This window comes from Acipenser ruthenus, chromosome 1 (assembly GCF_902713425.1).
Source record: "Acipenser ruthenus chromosome 1, fAciRut3.2 maternal haplotype, whole genome shotgun sequence".
Lineage (NCBI taxonomy): Eukaryota > Metazoa > Chordata > Actinopteri > Acipenseriformes > Acipenseridae > Acipenser > Acipenser ruthenus.
The window spans coordinates 44,767,515-44,782,928 of NC_081189.1; the positions used below are offsets into that span (position 1 = coordinate 44,767,515).

The 15,414-nt window shown below is 41.0% G+C and overlaps 1 protein-coding gene across 2 annotated transcripts in view; it reads left to right on the plus strand.

The window, feature by feature from the left end:
• LOC117421379 (aldehyde dehydrogenase 1A1-like) overlaps nt 1-15,414 on the plus strand; it is a 54,563-nt gene that overhangs the window by 4,910 nt on the left and 34,239 nt on the right. The window contains exon 2 of one of the 2 annotated variants that reach the window (XM_059025621.1): nt 3,897-4,015. In XM_059025621.1, coding sequence (XP_058881604.1) covers nt 3,897-4,015 — 119 coding nt within the window. Of the gene's footprint in view, nt 1-3,896; nt 4,016-6,456; nt 6,594-15,414 lie in introns of those variants that run through there. The other variant, XM_059025624.1, reaches the window with a different exon arrangement.

The window sequence follows — 15,414 nt, forward strand, 5'->3', positions numbered from 1 at the left end:
ATTCAAGGTGGGCTTTCTTGAGTAATGGCTTCCTTCTTGCCACCCTACCATACAGGCCAGATTTGTGGAGTGCTTGGGATATTGTTGTCACATGCACACTTTGACCAGTCTTGGCCATATTATTATTATTTATTTCTTAGCAGACGCCCTTATCCAGGGCGACTTACAATATCACGTTATTTTTACATACAATTACATTATTTTTTATACATTATTTTTTACATACAATTACCCATTTATACAGTTGGGTTTTTACTGGAGCAATCTAGGTAAAGTACCTTGCTCAAGGGTACAACAGCAGTGTCCCCCCACCTGGGACTGAACCCATGCGGAGCAACAGGCAGCCCCAGGCGATGCGGCGCAACAGGCAGCCCCAAGCGATGCGGAGCAACAGGCAGCTCCAGGCGATGCGGAGCAACAGGCAGCCCCAGGCGATGCGGAGCAACAGGCAGCCCCAAGCGATGTGGAGCAACAGGCAGCCCCAGGCGATGCGGAGCAACAGGCAGCCCCAGGCGATGCGGAGCACCAGGCAACCCCAGGCGATGCGGAGCACCAGGCAACCCCAGGCGATGCAAGGCAGGCATCCTTGGGCGAAGCGAGGCAGGCATCCTTGGGCAAAGCGAGGCAGGCATCCTTGGGCGAAGCGAGGCAGGAATCTTTGGGCGGTGTGAGGCAGGCATCCTTGGGCGGTGCGAGGCAGGCATCCTTGGGCGGTGCGAGGCAGGCATCCCTGGGCGGTGCGAAACTCAGCTGTAGCTCCTCTGGTGTTGGAAGTGGGAGCGGCAAGCAATCTTCCCACAGTGGTGAAGGCAGAATCAGCAGGTATTCACCCTCTGCTGGTGGAGGTGGGAGGGGCAAGCAGTCCTCCCACGACAGTGAAGGCGGAACCAGCAGGTATTCACCCTCTGCTGGTGGAGGTGAGAGGGGTAAGCAGTCCTCCCACAATGGTGGAGGCGGAACCAGCAGGTATTCACTCTCTGCTGGCGGAGGAGGCAAAGGCAGCTCCTGCTGCTCTGCTCCTGCCGGTGGAGGTGATGGAAACAGAGGCAGCTCCTGCTGCTCTGCTCCTGGCGGAGGTGGCAGAGGCAGAGGCAGCTCCTGATGCTCTGCTCCTGGCGGTGGAGGTGGAAGCAGCGTGTAGTCTCCTGGCGACAGGGGTGGGAGCAGCGTGTAGTCTCCTGACGACGGAGGTGGGAGCAGCGTGTAGTCTCCTGGCGACGGAGGTGGGAGCAGCATGTAGTCTCCTGGCGACGGAGGTGGGAGTGGCTCTACATCACTTGCAGGGGACTGGTGCAGCTCTACCTCACTTGCAGGGGACAGGTGCGGTTCTCCCTCTGTCTTGGAAGGGGAAACCAGCAGGCATTCTTCCTCTGCTGGTTGTTATGGGGAAACCAGGCATTCTTCCTCTGCTGGTTGTGATGGGGAAACCAGCAGGCATTCTTCCTCTGCTGGTTGTGATGGGAAAACCAGCAGGCATTCTTCCTCTGCTGGTTGTGATGGGGACAGCAGGCATTCTTCCTCTGCTGGTTGTGATGGGGACAGCAGGCATGCTCCCTCTGCTGGTGGTGATGGTGGAGGCAGAGGCAGCTCCAGCTCCTCTCCTCGTGATGGTAACGGTGGGGGAAGTGATACTAGCAGGCATTCACCCTCTGCTGGTGGAAGTGGACCCAGCAGGCATTCACCCTCTGCTGGTGGAAGTGGAGACAGCAGGCATTCTCCCTCTGCTGGTGGAGATGGGGACAGCAGGCATTTTCCCTCTGCTGGTGGAGATGGGGACAGCAGGCATTCTCCCTCTGCTGGTGGTGATGGGGACAGCAGGCATTTTCCCTCTGCTGGTGGAGATGGGGACAGCAGGCATTTTCCCTCTGCTGGTGGAGATGGGGACAGCAGGCATTCTCCCTCTGCTGGTGGTGATGGGGACAGCAGGCATGTTCCCTCTGCTGATGGTGATGGGGACAGCAAGCATTTTCCCTCTGCTGGTGGAGATGGGGACAGGAGACATTTTCCCTCTGCTGGTGGAGATGGGGACAGCAGGCATGTTCCCTCTGCTGGTGGTGATGGGGACAGCAGGCATTTTCCCTCTAGCCCAGTGAGGGTGCAGGTAGGTGTGGCTCCTCCTACTTGGAAGTCAACCTGCTGGGGCAGTCCCATATCGGCAGCCAAGTAGTTGATCACCACGGCTGCCGGGTTCACAAAGGGCACTGGGTAGTAGTGCTGTTCCCAGTGTTCCCAATGTTCCCCATCTCTGGCCCACAGCAGGTCAACAACCTTCGGGAGGTCCTCCCAGTTCCACTCTGGGTCCGACACCCAGTCCAGCATCTCCTCAGAGGATGGGAAAGGCTCTGTCTCCTCCCTCCTGGGCTGTGGATGCTCCGGGACCTCTCTCCACACCTGCTGTTGCTGTCTTCTGCCGTGTTTTCCCATTTTTTAAATTGTTTTAATTGTTTTAATTATTATTATTATTATTATTATTATTATTATTATTATTATTTTAAACAAACAGTACTCCTTTTGGCCTGAGTCTTGGAGGCGCTGTTGTCCCGGTTCTGACACCATGTGTGACAAGCAGGCTCTAGTGGTTACGTCAGACCAGAAAGGAGTACACAGACAGACGGTGGATGAAATGGTAAATGCGCTTGCTTGCGCCAGTTTATTGCAAATAAAAAGGTTGAACAAAACAAAACAAAACACAGGACACGGCACTTGTGGCCAAAATAAATAGACAAACAAAACGAACAGACACTAACAAACAGGGACGAACACTAAACAAACACGTACCACGTAGCAGTTGCTTTTTAACTTTAATTATCTCCTCACTCTCTCCTGTTCCTTTGCCCTGAACACACAACCCCGAGTGAATGAAATGTGCATCTATATATACTATTGTGCCAGGATTCAATTACTAATTAATTATTCACTTGAATCCCAGCACGTGAATTAATTATGTGCAACCTCGTGCTCACATATTAAATACTTTAAATGCACGTAAAATTATACATTTTAAATACTTGTGCTGCACACACCCATTTATATCCCGTGCAGCCACATCTATACACCAACATTAACACACCACACGCAACATACAACACAGAAATGCACACAGGGGCGTTGCACATTGCCACAACTACCCAGCAGAGGGAACCTACAGGAACTGCTGAATTTATCCTGAAATCATGTGAATCACTACAATTTAACACAGGTGGAGGCCACTTAACTTGGTGTGTGATTTTGAAGGCAATTGGTTACACTTGAGCTAATTAAGGATTGCTATTACAAGGGGGGTGGACACTTATCCAACCAAGTTATTTCAGTTTTTATTTTTAATTAATTTTCTACAAATTTCTAGAATATTTTTTTCACTTGGAAGTTGTGGGTAGGATGTGTAGATAAATGAAAAAAGAAAAACTGTTTTAATGCATTTTAATTCCAGGCTATAAGGCAACAAAAGGTGAAAATTTTGAAAGGGGGTGTAGACTTTCTATATATATATATATATATATATATATATATATATATATATATATATATATATATATATATAAACATTGTACTGCAGTTAACCCTTTTTTCAAATTGGCCTTCACATTTTGAAAAGTCCAGCTGCATCAAATAAGTTAACTACAGTATTTCTCAACAAAGATCCTGCATAAGCAATTCCATCTTAAAAAAAAACTTTTATGAGCTTTCCACTCCTAATAAGTCTTGTGTCACACTGTAGTTATTAAGATTTCTGATACAATAAGGGCAAAGTTCTAGTGTGTTTGCACTCTTGTCCAATGAGGTTTTCTTATGCAAATTAACCTTTATCGCTGGTCCACCTTCCTGAATGTAATGTCCAGTGCTGCTCTGCTACAGTTCCAGTACGTCTAACACTTTAAACTTACTCTGCGTTTCAGGAAATAAGCACAACATGACCACGACACCTGGAGATACCCAAAACCATGATCCCAATCCTTCTGCAGCTCCTCCTGGGTTACCCATACCTGTCAGTGATCTGGAAGTCAAGTACACCAAGGTCAGTCACAATATCCATCAAATCTTAAGGTATTTGTGTTGTTTTATGCATTCATTAATCCTAAAATATCACTATTTTGAAGAGCTAAAGAAAAAAAAGATAATACAAAATTGTATTTTCAAAGTTCATTCCCTTTGGTTTTAACAGTGTAGGCTGGATTGCCAGTTTAAAACTGCCTATTACACCATGGGTGATAATAGTACTGGACATTTTGCAAGTATGTATAGTCCATTTAAAATGATCAAAGGAACAAGATTACAAGATTACAAGGAACAAGATTACAAGATATATATACACTACTGTGCAGTTAAATAAACTGTTGAAATAGTCATTTTCTGTCCTTCAATGCAGTTTTCTTTATGAGACATTTCAATTTCTATAACTGATGAACTGGTATTATTTAGTATTATTTAATGCTGAACAGACACCCATGGCCCTAAATCCACATATAGTAGTTAAATATTATACTGTGCGAACTTACACAAATATCTTTCCGGACCAGCAGGGAATAGAACCCTTTTGTTCACTTAACAGCGGTGCTATCTCTAAAGCAGGTTACAATTTACCCCTCCACTAACTGGAGAGATAGGCAATGCTTCCTAGTAGGAATACACATTAGGTTAATATTAATTGCGAAGGGACAATTTCAGACTGGTGCTATAATTTTGTGTATAAAAATATTGCAGAAAATTGTTCTTTTCGACTTGACTGAAACAGCGCACTGTGAGCATTGTGCTAGAAATTGGACAGTGTAGGTAAAATCATTACGTTTCATTACCATCAATCAGTACGTTTACATGACAAAGCGTTTTCCGAAAACGTCACTTTTCTGTCTTTACATGATTAACGATAGAAAATCTAATTAGAATTCAACTGTACACATGGATTGAAGTTTTCGGAAAACGCAGGATATTTTTGCATGCAAAGTACTGTAGTAGCCTAAGTACGATTTGAACAGACCGGACATTTCTGCGACCGAACGGAGACCAATCCAACAACTCAAGTGCTTTATCGAAGTGTCAGGTCTTAAATTCAAAGATTACTATCCTATACCTCTATTCAGATTCCCCACAATGTGCAATCAGCCTTTCCAACAGCTCATCCTGTTCTATATTACCAGTTTCTTTTGCAGACATTATTTTAAATTCTCACGTCATTTTAAAGCTGGAAAACATTTGCTGCTTCAGTATGGGCTATTAACAAATACATACAGACTTTAACAAATGTATTACTTTATCCAGAACTAGGCAAATGGGTGCATTCAGACTGACGACAGATTATTATTATTTTCTCTGCTTTCTAAAACCACGTGCAGGAATGAAGGTCAAAGTTTGCACATGTGCAGTACGCTATCGGAATAAGTTCCGAAAAGTGTGTTTACATGATATACATTTTGTTAGTTTTCGAAATTTTTAGGTGCTGTTTTCCGAAAACTGACTTTCGGAATGTTCCGATACATTTTCTGAAAACATGACTTTTTATATCGCAATTAGTTTTCGGAAAAATAGTTTTCCGAAAGATATCGGAATTCTTATGTTCATGTAAACGCACTGAATAATGTCTGAAACGTTTGCATCGTTTGGTTCATGTAGGGTCAAACCAACTGAAGCTTCATTCCTCCGATCCTGCGAGTGTGAACCGGGATCGGAACGTAAAGAAGACGCCGAAACCGCGACCGCTGTCTGTGTAACCAGGGTCAGGGTTTGTCTACTAATCAGGGATTCGTTCAGGGATTGTACAAGATACCACACCAGCATAGCGAGGTGTGTGAGCAGGACCTCCGTGTTGTTGTGCATGCCTGGTTAAATGGTTAACCAGAAAAGAAAAGAAAATCCAGTTAAATACAGCTTAATAATAAAGCGTGTATCGTGGATATATCTTGTGTTAAACTAATTATGGCTCCTGGTTATCTTGATTATATAGTTGTTGAAGTTGTGGTCATAACTGCACTACTTGAAAGACTGTATAGTAGAAATCAGTATCTTTTTTTTTTTTTTTTAAATAGAGCAATCACCAGCAGAAGGTGTTATTAAAGTTCAACAGCTACATTTATTTAAAAAAACGTACCAGTAGTAAAGGTCATAAATATTCAAGGACAGTATATTCTTATCACTCTTTTTTAAATTATATATAAATAGAGTAATATACGGTCAGAATATATTGCCACACAATAATATGTCTCAAGATGGTTTTGAGTCATAATGCACAAGTGGCGCCACCAACGAGACATATTTTTTGAGTGGTAATATATTCTGACCATATATTATTATTGTTTATATTCTGTGTTTCTTACCTTCACCTTTTTCTTAAGCTGTTTTTGTTTGAATGAGATTGTTTCTTATGTTTGTTTAAACTACAACGGCTGCTCTGGAAAATGCTGCATTCATAGTTATGTCTGTGCAGGTAACGGACAACGCTGCTAAATGCTTCAGAGAGAACTTGGTTCAAAGTCGTCCCCATTTCTTTTTTTTTAACTATGAAATTCAAAAGGTGTTTGTTCAGGTCTTTTTCAGGTATGAGGTGAAATTCTCTCGTTTCTCCCACTGAACGCAAATTCGATGTTGTGAGGTTTATGTCAGTAAGTGTTTTTCTTCTTGTATTTTCATTTTCTTGTTCTTTCAAAAAAGTTTGTTTAAATTCTTCTGTTATTGGTGTGAATCTCTTCGGCACAGGCAGACACTGCACACTGAAGACGGTGATGACGTAGGAAGGAGTCTAATATAAAAAATAGTAGTCACGTTCATCCGTATGAACGTAACTAATATCAGGATTTATCACACCAGTGCATGAAAAATAAATCTGTAAAATGGCGCAGGGTACTTACTGGAATGTATACCCACCCAATCTGATTAGAATCAGTCGATTGAATGGGACGTTATCAAGGAAAATCATCCCATAGGAATGGGCCTGTAGGTACTACTAGCCTCCCAACAGGTAGAGTAGGTCCGGATCAAGCTCTTTAATGGATGTCAGATGCAGTAGCTACTAGAGGGTCCTAAACAAGTGGTGTTGAAATAATAATAACAATTACTTTAATAGTAACACAGTTTAGGGGTAGAGATTACGTTAAGGGGTAGAGATTGCGGTAGTGGTAGATATTAGGTTTAGGGGTAGAGTGTAGATTTAGGGGTTAGGAGGCTAGTAGGTATCTACTGGCCCATTCCTATAGAATGATTTTACTTCCTAACACCCCATTGGAAACTGATTCTAATCAGATTGGCTGGTATACCCAATATCTCAGAATGAAAAAAATAATGATTGCAACTTGCAACATTTGATCATTGGTGCTTTCATTTCACTGCAGTTGATTTTTTTTTTATTATTATTATTTATTCAATGTATTGGTTTAAACTGTATCAGAAAATGTATATTAAAAAAAATGTTTGTCTGAAAAACTGTCTTGCTTAGTGATTTAACTACAGTGCATATAGTTAATGTTTGCTGTTTGGAGTGTTAAAACTTAAGAACACCACAAACAACAGTTAAAAGTAAATGTTTAAAATGACTCACTTTGGCAAACTTCCAATTACATGTAAGCAAATATTTCAACTTGTCAAATTACATGTAAGTAAATATATGTATATTAAACATTAGCTGGCATTATGAAACATTTGCAGTAAATAGCATTATGTTAATACAATTTCATATCACTTATCAAAAACAGGTGTGATTAATCAATTAATTAAGTAGGGAAGATGATTAATCGATCAATTGAAAATGACAAGAATATATATATATATATATATATATATATATATATATATATATATATATATATATATATATACAAGCAATCAGACCCGACACAGAGGGCATTACCAGGCATTATACGACCGTTTGGGTAATGGGGCCCGAGACGAAGTCGAGGCGCTACTACAACCAAACAGTTGCTTATATACTTCAATGTTACAGCACAATTTTTTTCCATGTATCCTGACACATAAGAACACTAAAATGAACGTTCTATAAATATAGTCCTCCATAACAATGATCTTCTCTATAAAATGTGTACAAAACAGTGTTTTTAAAACTGTATACTTTTATTTAATAATAATAATAATAATAATAATAATAATAATAAAGTATTTTCCTTGGCAATTGATTTGAATATTTCCAGATATCGAGCAGTTATTAAAAATCCTTCCTGGGGGCTCCCGAGTGGCGCATCCAGTAAAAGCAGTCGCTAGAGTGCAGGATGCGCTCTATAGCCTGGACGTCGCCGGTTCGAGTCCAGGCTATTCCACAGCCGACCGTGGACGGGAGCTCCCAGGGGGCGGCGCTCAATTGGCTGAGCGTCGTCCGGGGGGATGGAGGGTTAGGTCGGCCAGGGTGTCCTCGGCTCACCGCGCACCAGCGACCCCTGTAGTCTGGCCGGGCGCCTGCGGGCTTGCCTGTAAGCTGCCCAGAGCTGCGTTGTCCTCCGACGCTGTAGCTCTGGGTTGGCTGCATGGCGGGCTTGCAGAGTGAAAAGAAGCGGGCGGCTGACGGCACACGCTTCGGAGGATAGCGTGTGTTCATCTTCGCCCCTCCTGAGTCAGCGCAGGGGTGGTAGCGGTGAGCTGAGCCTAAAAATAATTGGGCATTTCAAATTGGGGAGAAAATAATAAAAACTAATTGGCAACGACTAAATTAAAAAAAAAAAAAAAAAAAAAAAAAAAGTTGCCTAGTACTTGGACAGCAGAAGCAGTGTGCTCTTCGGAAGAGCTTGATGAAGAAACCGGTTCAGTTTGTCCGACAGTACTTTTTTTCTGACAGCGACTGTAGATATCTCAGAGGTGCTCATATTTTCCGGGATGTTTTGATTTAGCCATTCCTCAATTGACGAAGGTCGAGTAATTTATAAACAGTCACAGAAACCCGAGATGGAATTTTTTTCCTGTAACTCACTGAAGAGGCTCATCTATTATTTTTTTTTATAATACATGGATACCCTTGTGATGCTAATATTAAAGAAGACGAGGTTCCGCAGTACAGTTGGTTTTTTTTTAAATGTAGTGTTTCAGTGCTGTACAGACGTTCTATGTCATTATCTGAGATACGAATGTACCAGCTTTACATCTTTCTTTTTTTAATGTATTCTCATTTTGTTGATCATTAATGAACATTTCTGTACTGTGGGTGTTGTCGAGTGATTGAAAACAAGACATTTTGTGTTTGAATTGAAAGTGATGGTCTCGAGGAGTCGAATGGGTCAAAGTGCCAGAGGAATTATCACTTTTTGACGTCACTACTATGGAATTATGCCTTTTTTTAGAATGGCTCAGGATGCAAATATAGCCTTCATCCATGTATGAGAGAGAGAGAGAGAGAGAGAGAGAGAGAGAGAGAGAGAGAGAGAGAGAGAGAGAGAGAGAGAAAGAGAGAGAGGGGTCGCCACTGTTAGAAAATCCGGAACTGGGTACACGCTGTGAAAAATACCCAGATACCCGGGTCTTTTTCAGTTAATGATTTAAAGAAAAAATCACATATATTAATGTTTTAAGTGCATGATACCTATTTAAATACTATATAGTACACATACATTTAGTCCCTTCAGATCTGTAGACTTGTGTAACCTTTTTAAGTACTGCAAATATCTATTGGCCATATTCTGCTGTTGTCGTTGTTGTTTTAAAACATGGCATCTGAGCATTGTGTGCAATCAGGAGAAAATGGAAATTTGCAAACTCTGCCAAGGAAATATTTCATTCAAAGGAGGAAGCACTAGCACACTTACTTAACGTGCTCCTCAAATATTTTTAATTTTACCTCCCCAAAAAATAGGTCAACGTTTCGTTAGTGTGTGAGTAATGTTTTTCTCAATCTGATTTCATTTCGTATTTCGCACCTTATGCATTTTGGAGTGCGTATGCATTTTAAAATTATAATAAAGAGGGTTTATGATTTTCAGTCTGTTTTCTGGTGCACACCACTCACAATAGTTTATTTTTTTATTTATTTATTTTTTAAATAAAGGCTACTTATTTGATATTTTTGGTAGGAAACTATATCTGCGCAATAACTGTAGATAAAGCATTCCGTATTGGAAGCCACACGTTATTATTATTAATGGATCACAGAGTTATCAATTTCATAAACCCAACAGAATGTTGTTATGTTCTTGTCTTTCCGATTTAGTTCCTGAGAACAGTCGGCGCAGTTATTATTATTGAGGTGTACTTGCCGCTCGCTGTGTGTTACTGTTTTCTGTAAAACCTTGATATCCTGTCAGTTAAGAAAAGGCTTAATGCAAAGCTTGTTTTAACGTTGTCTTTATTACACCGACCAGAGACCCGCACTTAAATCCGCATTGTCATATTTTCTACATTTTCTTTAAATTCTCTAATTAATAATCGATACCCGGGTAGTAAAAAGAGACCTGGGTCTGGTTGGATAATTTAAAACCTGATGGGTATATATATATATTAACTCAAAGAGCCAGCTGCCCAACATTTCGATATGTTGTACACATCTTTCTCAAGGGAGCATGTGCTTGAATCAAAACATTGGAGGTACTTATAGGTTTTTGACAGCATGACTACTACTTGTTATTGTTTATATTGAAATCCATGATTAATTCTTACATGATGTAATGGTGTTCTATATATTGTGACATCATTTTTTCTTCTGTCTTTCAATCTGTATTAATTATAATTAACATTAGTTTATATAAACTTATATTTATATTATCATGCAATGCTGTCTCTGAGGATCAGCCTTGAATTGGCCTCCCCAGCGCATCAGCATGCACAACTTCGAATGAATTTTGTTTATTTATTTATTTAAATGTTATATATTTATTGGAGTTAATTAGTTCAGTCTATTTATCCATTTACTTTTATTCTTCTATATGTCACATTGTCTAATTTTAGCTGTTCTAATACTACAGACTTTACATAATTTAAGTCATGTCCTTGAATTATTTTATATAAAGTTGTTCCATTCTCTCCAACATATTTTATTTCATCGCATTTTTTACAGGCTATTCCATAAACAACATTGCTATTTTACACTAGGTATTAGTTTTTAGTGGATATGTGTTGTTCTTATGTTTCATTATATTTTTACTTTTGACCATGTATTTACACACTTTACATGTACTATTGCAAGTATTTGTAGAACCTATTCTGTCAATTATTCTTTTATGTTTACTGTGAACTAAAATCTAACCTAAATTAGCTTCTCTTTTGAATGCTACAATTGGGGCCTTAATTTTTCTGAATTAAGTACAATCCGCAAGTGTTTCCAAACTATCTTAGAAATATTAGGCAAAAGTTTAGAGTAAGTCACTACTAATGGGACTCTTTTGACCTTTTTATCTCTATTTTTATGATCTAGTAGATCATATCTTTTTTGTTTATCCACTTTTCTTAACTCCATCTCTATAATTCTTTCTTTGTATCCTCTTTTTTTAAGATTTGTTTAATACATTTCTTTGTTTTACATAGTCACTTTCTTTAGAGCAAATTCTTTGTATTCTTATTCCTAGACCCTTTGGGATAGCCTTTTTAGTGTGTATTGGATGTGCTCAGAGGAAACTCCTATCTGCTATTAACTACAGTTCTAGCAATGGTAGATGACATAGTCTGACCCCTGGTTTTAATTGGAGGAGCCACTCACACCTTCCCACCACCTGCTGAAGCACTGCTGTACTGAATATGCTCGATTATGTGTGAAGTGTTGAATAATGGAAATTGCATCATTCGGTTTCTCATACAAAATTTCTGAGATTTTAAAAAGTGACAGAAAAAAAAGAAATCCATCATAATGTTAGGAAAACAGAATGGGGGTGTGGCAAAGTGGCTTCTGATTGGAAACAGGTGCAGAGGTGATGCAGTGCAGAAATAAACACACACCAGGAAACTGTAATCTGCTTGGAAAAGGGGGTCTTTTATTTATACTCCCGGTCTGGAGACCAAACAATAGACCTCCGGCAATACACACCAATGTGTACAGCACGGAAGAAACAATAATAAATGGATTGCAGTCCAAATGATAAAGACATGTTATCCGCCCCACAATAATACAAAACACGGTCACCAGTCCTGGGTGCGTTCAGTCGTTCTCGTGGTGGGTGATAACAATTAAACAGTGACTGTGGTGTGGTGTTGTTCCGAGTAGTGCTAGCCCAAGGCGACAGCTCCGGAGACGTGTTAGCCGTCTAGTGATTCACAAAAGCAAAAGACAATTACTAACAGCGACAAAACAAACAAAACACTCATGACTTCTTTCTCTTAGTTTTCTTTAGGGGTTTCTCCCGGTCCTTCCAGTTCCTTGTCTCTCGAACCAAGCGAAGGAGTAGATTGCGCTTCTTATTCGCTAATATGCACATATGTAACTAAAATTGAGTAAGTAACTGGGGTATTTCAGGGGATAAATCGCCTCGGGCTGCTCATTTCAAAGTTAATACAAACACAGGGGAACCCCTCTACGTCATCCATATGTATTTATCTTGGCCCAAAACAGAATTTGGTACAAAAACAGAGTGCAAACATGGTCTATCACAAACTATAGTCTATCACAACTGTTTTGTCAAGAAGAAATGCCCATGACCAAAACAGTTACCTCAACAACAAAGCTGACCTTTGTACCAGTGAAGAAAGGAGAGTCATATGATAGAGGACCGGACCAAGATCAGATAAAACAAGCCTGGAAAGACTTCTGCAGTGAAGCCTACAACACAATGAAGAACTACACAGAGAATGCAGTCCAAACACAGAGGCAGCCCTTCAAACAGCTAAAGAAAGAAGAACCACATGATCGAGGTCCAATGACAAAGACCTCACAAGAGTATTTATTCTAGCTGTAGCTGCTAAAATCAACCAAGAAAAAATCGAGAGAAACATACACGGAAAATGCCAACTTTACGTTCATACCGCCAAGACTGTGTACCTAACCATGATGTAAAACATGACACAGAATACTCGTTAACAGCATCTGGTATATAACTTTAGTCAAAAGCACATTGTCAGCATGTGAGTGGTGTGTGTAATGTCCAAAACAGTATTTATAATTCAAAATGTCAGTGGTTTATTACAAAACACAAAAGACTAGCTCTACCCCTATACCAGCAATGTATATAGGGTTAGGTCCATGGCGGGTATTGCAGTCCCAAGTACAAAATAAACACTGCAATAACCACAATCCTCCATGTGCGCAAGGATTCCTGCTGGCTCCGTGGCGGCAGCTCCTGGCTTTACCCCCTAGGAAGCAAAAATGGAGTCTATAGGATGCTTGATGATTACCCATAAAGCAGTGTGGAGTAGTAGTTAGGGCTCTGGACTTTTGACCGGAGGGTCATGGGTTCAATCCCCAGTGGGGGACACTGCTGTTGTACCCTTGAGCAAGGTACTTTACCTAGATTGCTCCAGTAAAAACCCACTGAAATATGGTGTAATGAGACAAGCTGGGGCTTGGCATAATCGCCTCTTAATCGTATCAAAGCCCCCCACACATTCCCCTGTCCACTTAACTAATTTTGGAGCAGTCAGGGGGTTAACTCTGGGATAAAACGGCAATAATAGCCGGCTAACCCCAGTAGTGATCTCACCTAAGACTTGGTTTTCGGGATCGCCGTCTCCACCAAAGCCTGGACTTTGGAGGCGATTGGCTTTACCTGCCCATTAACCATAATGTAGCCAAGATATTGGGTCTCTTGTTTGCCAAATGCCCACTACCCCAGATTAGCCATCAGCCCCACCTCCCTCAGAGACTGTAGTGCTAAAAAAATCACCACATCATCAATGTATGTGGCAGTATACTGATGATGAGGTGCCAGGACCTGGTACATCAGTCTCTGAAAGTGGCCTGGGCTCCATGCAACCCAAAGGACATGATCAGGAAATGGAACAAGCCACCTGGAGTAGAGAAAGCAGTCTTCTCTTGCTAGCCCTGAGCTAACGGAATTTCCCAGTATCCCTTCGTCAGATCCAAGGTCAAGATTAACCGCGCCTTACCCAGTCGGTCGAGGAGCTCATCCACCCGGGGCATGGGATATGCATCAAACTTGGAGATGGCATTAACCTTTCTAAAGTCCACACAGAACTGAGTGGAGCCGTCCTTTTTCGGCACCATCACTATCATACTGCACCACTTGCTCCAGGAAGGTACAATGACTTCAAGCTCGAGCATATCCTTCTCCTCCTTGTCAACAGGACTCCTGCGGCTTTCCGGGATCCGCTACAGTCTTTCTCGGACGGCAGCACCTGCTGGAGTAATAATAGACTGTTTAATCATATTAGTTCTACTGGGCAGGTCAGAAAAAAAAACACTTCTGATCAGGAAGCAACTGTTCCCCCATCGGAATGTTAACTGTAGCTGGTGGATTGACAGTGGGACCAAAATCCTCTTCTAAACTGTCATTAGCTATAAACAGGGCCTCACGTTCTTTCCAGGGTTTTAGCAAATTAATGTTATAAATATGAGTTTCGTTACAGTGATCGGGTTGTCTAATCTCATAGTTTACATTACCAATTCTCCATATCACCACATATTGTCCCTGCCACTTATCATACAGTTTGGATTCCGAAGTGGGAAGTAGCAACAGTACCTTATCCCCTGGCCGAATAGTCAGAATCTGTGCTTGTTTGTTGTACTGTTGCTCCTGACGATGCTGAGCCAGTTTTAAGTTCTTGTGGGCCAAACGACCAACCAACATTACTACGGATTTGATTATATTTTTAGAACTTTTGTTTTGATCTTCCCACCCTTCTTTTACCCTCCTCAACAACCTCGGCAGCCTCCCAGTAAGTCTCTAGGGAGCATTTAGAGGTCATACGTCTAGTGGACCATGATGATGGATGTCTCTTGTGTTATCTGCAGAGAGTTGTATGTGATTCGTCTTAACTGATGATGGCTGTCTGTGGGTGCTTGTGTTGCCTTGTCCCTTCCACTGCATGTAAGGGGGTGGGAGGGAATGCAGAGTTATGGTTAAAAACTCTAAAATCGCATTTCCCATCTTTTGTGGTTTTAATATCACCCCTAACTGATGCATTAATGATTTTTTTGCAAATATATATATTAGGGATGCACTGAATCCTGGATTCGGTTTCGGTGAACCCGAATCCGAATCCTATATCCGCCCAGACACACATCCATTTTAATATATCCCTCCAATGTGTGCGGTTCTATTTTAAATAAAAGACACAAATCCGGTATTGAACATAACTTTTGTACTTAAAGTTCTCAATTCTGGGTAATGTGTTGTTTTTTTCTGAATATTTTGATAAACTGCATTGCCTTTTACGTTTTACATAATTCTGTGCATGGGTAACATTTTGATTTCATTTTGCTATTGGGTCGTAATGTGGAATTTTACATGCTGCTACAAATTAATACGTTCCGGATTTAAAAGAATGTACTGAACAGTCCATGTGTCTGCAGTCGTCTCTTTTAGTAAATTAAACTTTCAGAATCATATC